This window comes from Triticum urartu, chromosome 3A, assembly GCF_056163025.1.
Source record: "Triticum urartu cultivar PI428250 chromosome 3A, HENAU_Tu73, whole genome shotgun sequence".
Lineage (NCBI taxonomy): Eukaryota > Viridiplantae > Streptophyta > Magnoliopsida > Poales > Poaceae > Triticum > Triticum urartu.
The window spans coordinates 625,752,197-625,756,117 of record NC_141875.1 but is presented as its reverse complement, the minus strand read 5'-3'; the positions used below and the strand labels follow the sequence as shown (position 1 = coordinate 625,756,117).

General features: G+C 45.3%; 1 protein-coding gene across 1 annotated transcript; it reads left to right on the top strand.

Moving 5' to 3' along the window:
- The first annotated feature begins 718 nt into the window (after window positions 1–718).
- LOC147980876 (uncharacterized) lies at window positions 719–3,633 on the top strand. The gene is made up of 2 exons (XM_087513652.1): window positions 719–2,060; window positions 2,909–3,633. Exon 1 carries the CDS (start codon window positions 933–935, stop codon window positions 2,055–2,057), a length of 1,125 nt encoding a protein of 374 aa, XP_087369778.1. The 5' UTR covers window positions 719–932; the 3' UTR covers window positions 2,058–2,060; window positions 2,909–3,633.
- Window positions 3,634–3,921: the final 288 nt, after the last annotated feature.

Genomic DNA, 3,921 nt, shown 5'->3' with positions numbered 1-3,921 from the left:
GCTCAGTTGCTCGCTCGTTCTATGGGTTGTTTTTCTCTTTCTTGTAAAATGGTTGCACTAGTCCATCTTTTTATTTTCTTCTTGTTTTTTCTTCGGTTCCTTCTGTTTTTTCACTGGTTTTATTTTTTTTCCTGTTGTTATAAAAAAAAATTCTTTTGTTTTTTTACTGGTTTTTTTCTATTTTTCTTTCTTTCTTCGTTATACTTTGGTCTCCTTTGTTTTCTTTGCCTTTTCTTTTTTGTTTCTTTGTTTCTTTGTCAATTTTCATTGGGTTTTTTTTTCCTGTTCAACATATGTTAACTTTTTAGTACATACTCCCTCCATCCGGGATTACTTGTTGAAGAAATTAATGTATGTAGACGTATGTTAGTTCTAGATGCATTTTTTTTTCGTGACAAGTAATTCCGGATGGAAGGATTATTCAACACTTTTCATATACATTAGAATCATTCTTTTTATATAAATGCTAAATATTTGTGAAATAAAGGATTTTTTAAAACTTATATTTTTTATGTTTACTTTTTTATACACATTGTGCAATTTGTTATATATGCAATATATTTTTATAATACATTCTTAACATTTTTAATACAATATTAACATTTTTTTGTGTACATGGTCAATATTAACATTTTGTGTGCATGGTCAATATCGCATCCCACGCGCCTGGGTCGGCCCATGTCACGATAGCAGCGCCCTTCTATTTCTCTTTCTCTCTCAAAGAAAAAGCAGCGCCCTTCTCTGAAGGAAAATCCCGTTCCCAAACAAAAGAAATTCCCCTACCCCTCTTCGTCCACCTCGAGCCACCGTCCCCTTCCCCTCCACGAAAAAACGAAGCTCCCCGTCGGGTAGTTCTCTTCCTGCTCTCCCGGCGGCCGGGCCTGCCCCCAAATCGAAGTCCGGCTGCCCGCTGCTCCATCCTCTTGGAGAGGATGAACGGCGACCTGACGGAGGGGCTCCTCCGCAAGAGCTCCGACGAGGGCCCCGGCAAGCGCCCGGAGTCTCCCCCTCCGCTGTCGCCGTCTTCGCGGGTCATTGTCATGGACCCTACCGACTCCCGCGACTCCAGCACCAGCGGGGCCGCGACGAACCGGGCGCCCGTCCGCGACGACTGCAAGAACCACCAAGAAGTGGTGGTGGCGTCCTCTGCGGCCAGCGAAGGCGAGCAAGGGACGGTATCTACCAGCGAGGAGGAGTATAAGGAGGCGGCGGCATCCCTTGCTCGCTGGCAAGCGCTGGCGGCATCCGCTGCTCGCCGGGAGGCGGCGGCCGCGGCGGCGGCACCCCTTGCTCTCTGGGAAGCGCTGGCGGCATCCGCTGCTCGCCGGGAGGCGGCGGCATCTCGCCGGGAGGCGGGGAGGGGCTTCTTTTTCGGCGGGGGGAGAGCAGGAGGTGGCTCGAGCGGCGGGGCCGTTTCGAGCAGGGCCGAGCACCTGATCCTCATCCCTCCGCCGGGAGCGGCGGGTCTGATCCACCGCGCCGATCACCTGTCCAACTCCTGGAGGACGGACCCTATCCTCGCTGGCCCTTCGACCGAGCTGACGGTCGCGCTGCAGGGGTTCGCCGCCGCACCAGATGCGACAACAGCGGCCAGGCTCGAGCAGGCGGCTGCGGCGCTGGACAGTGTTGCATCAAGCAACACGGAGGATGGTGCTGCCGCCAAGAAGCTGGCCGCCGAAGCGGCGGCACTGGCGGCCGGCTGGCGGGGAGACGGCCCGACGGGGCAGGGGTCGAGCGCCTTCGAAACGGCGGCCGGTCAGCGGGAACCCGAGGCGCCAGCAGCTTCCCATTCCACTGAATTCTTGCTGTGCGCTGTTATCTCCGGCTCACTGGCCCTTCTCCCCTATTTGCCTACGCAAGTCCCCAAGAAGTCCAGGCGCGTCTTCGCCGTTCTATTTGGCATCGCGTTCTTCCTTGCGTCAGTCAGTGCGATGCTCCTCGTCGCACCAGTCCCCAAGAAGACGGCCAACATCATGGCAAGAGTTTCTTTTGCAACATTCACAGTTTTGGTTGTGGCCTTTGTTGGGTTTGCTCTAGGAGGAGGTACATATAGTTGATAGGTATGTAGTATCTTAGATACCGGTATACTGTGAATTTGAAGTATGCCGACTTTTGAGAAATGTCATATCATGGATATTGGTGTGCTGTGAATTTGATGGAGTGACAAGTTTTAGAAATGTTGCGCCATAATTTTCCTGCAGTAGTATCAAGTTGGAGGAGGCCTTTTATTTTGCATCACATGTTCAGAAAATTCTTGCCTTCTTGAAGTTAACTTCAGTTAAGCATGGGAGGTGTTTGCTCCTCTCCATGTTTTGTTGGAAGATTCTGGTGTAAAACTACTTTGGTTTCATTATGGATGGAGACGGGGCATGAGAGTGTCCCCAATCCAACAAAGAATGATGTTAAAAGGATGTTTTATTTTGGAATTTAACAAATTGGTGAGTCAAACTCGTTCCTTTCATTTGCTTTGTTGACCTACGGTTAGCTCATATCTCGCATCTCTATCTGGACAAGTTATTTATTTCTTATACTATAGTCTCAATCTGAGGTTCCATTGTTTGTGGTTCATCTTACACTTTAACATTCAATCTACAGATAAGGAAAATATAAGTTTTTTGTGTGCTATTCAGATGGCTGAATCCAATACTGGAAGGACCGAGGTCTTCAGCTGCTCTGCTAGCAAAATCCAAAGTAAAAAAAAAAATTGTACCTGGCTTGCAGAAATTTCATTCAGCTGCAGATGATGACCCTGTTCCTGGGATATCAAGGACAAATTACATTATATTATTAAGAAGGCCTCCTTAGGAAGATTACTTCACTTAAAATACAGATCTATCTCTGAAGTATGGATTCTTTGGTAGTGTCAATCCATCTTTGCATTTATGCTAAATCCATTTTCAATTTGCAGTTTATGATGTCACGCAGGTTAAACGAGGACAAACCATGGAGATTACAGTCCACCATAAAGAGTTCTACACACAAGAAGAATTTGTCGATGATTGAATCGTAGCATTCTTCCAAGAAGAGCCATATAATGCAATCGTCAACAAGAGAAGCCCAGAGTTACATGATTTGTGACACATGCGTTGTCCCTGAGGCCTGTACAAAGGAGTACAATCAATATTACGGCTCTGTGTAAGGAGATAGGGGTCATGGAAGTCTTGGATGTCTCACATAAACAAGGAAGGGAAGGAGTTGCACCAGTTCTGTACATATGCTTCACTTATACCTCTATCAGCCGCCAAACTCTATCTAGCTCAAGCAAGGGGTCCAGAGTCATGCCACTGCTAAATAAATTAATTTCTTCCTCCTGGTATTTAAGTGAAATTATGCCTGCTTTTGGCTAATGAACTTATGGTATAATTGTTGGTCACAACATAGTTTTAGACTATAAAAATGCTTATATTTTTCTAACAGTTGAGTAATTCAAGTTTTTGTCTTGCAATAATTTACTTTAGGTCGCAGGTCGTGGGGATTTGGGCAATAACAGCTCCTATAAAATTGAGCAAACATTATAACAGTTACTATAAAATTGATGTGCCGTAAAATTGTTAAGATCATCTATCAATGGCCTCTGTTGATCTGCTCAAGTTCTTTTTCTGAAATTTACTTGCAGTCAAAGATGACTTGGCTGTATATCACATTATCCTCTCAATTATCTGACTTGAATGCACGATATGCTTTCCTCTCTCTGTTATGTGACTTGCTTCTGCAAGCTATCATTGGTAAATATACAAGTGATTCATGGGGAAATATATTTTCGTTCGATTGTTTGAGATTGCATCAGATAGTGGTTTTCGTATTTAAAGCCCATGTTGCTGTGATTTTTTTTACAAATTCAGATTGTCCTCTGCGGTCATTTCTGAAATCAATTATAGCTTAGGTTCTTACTTATCTTTCAAATGTTTCTAAGATGTTGTG

What these genes read in the sequence shown, in the direction of transcription:
- LOC147980876 (XM_087513652.1), top strand. Translation starts at nt 933, where the DNA reads ATGAACGGCGACCTGACGGAGGGGCTCCTCCGCAAGAGCTCCGACGAG.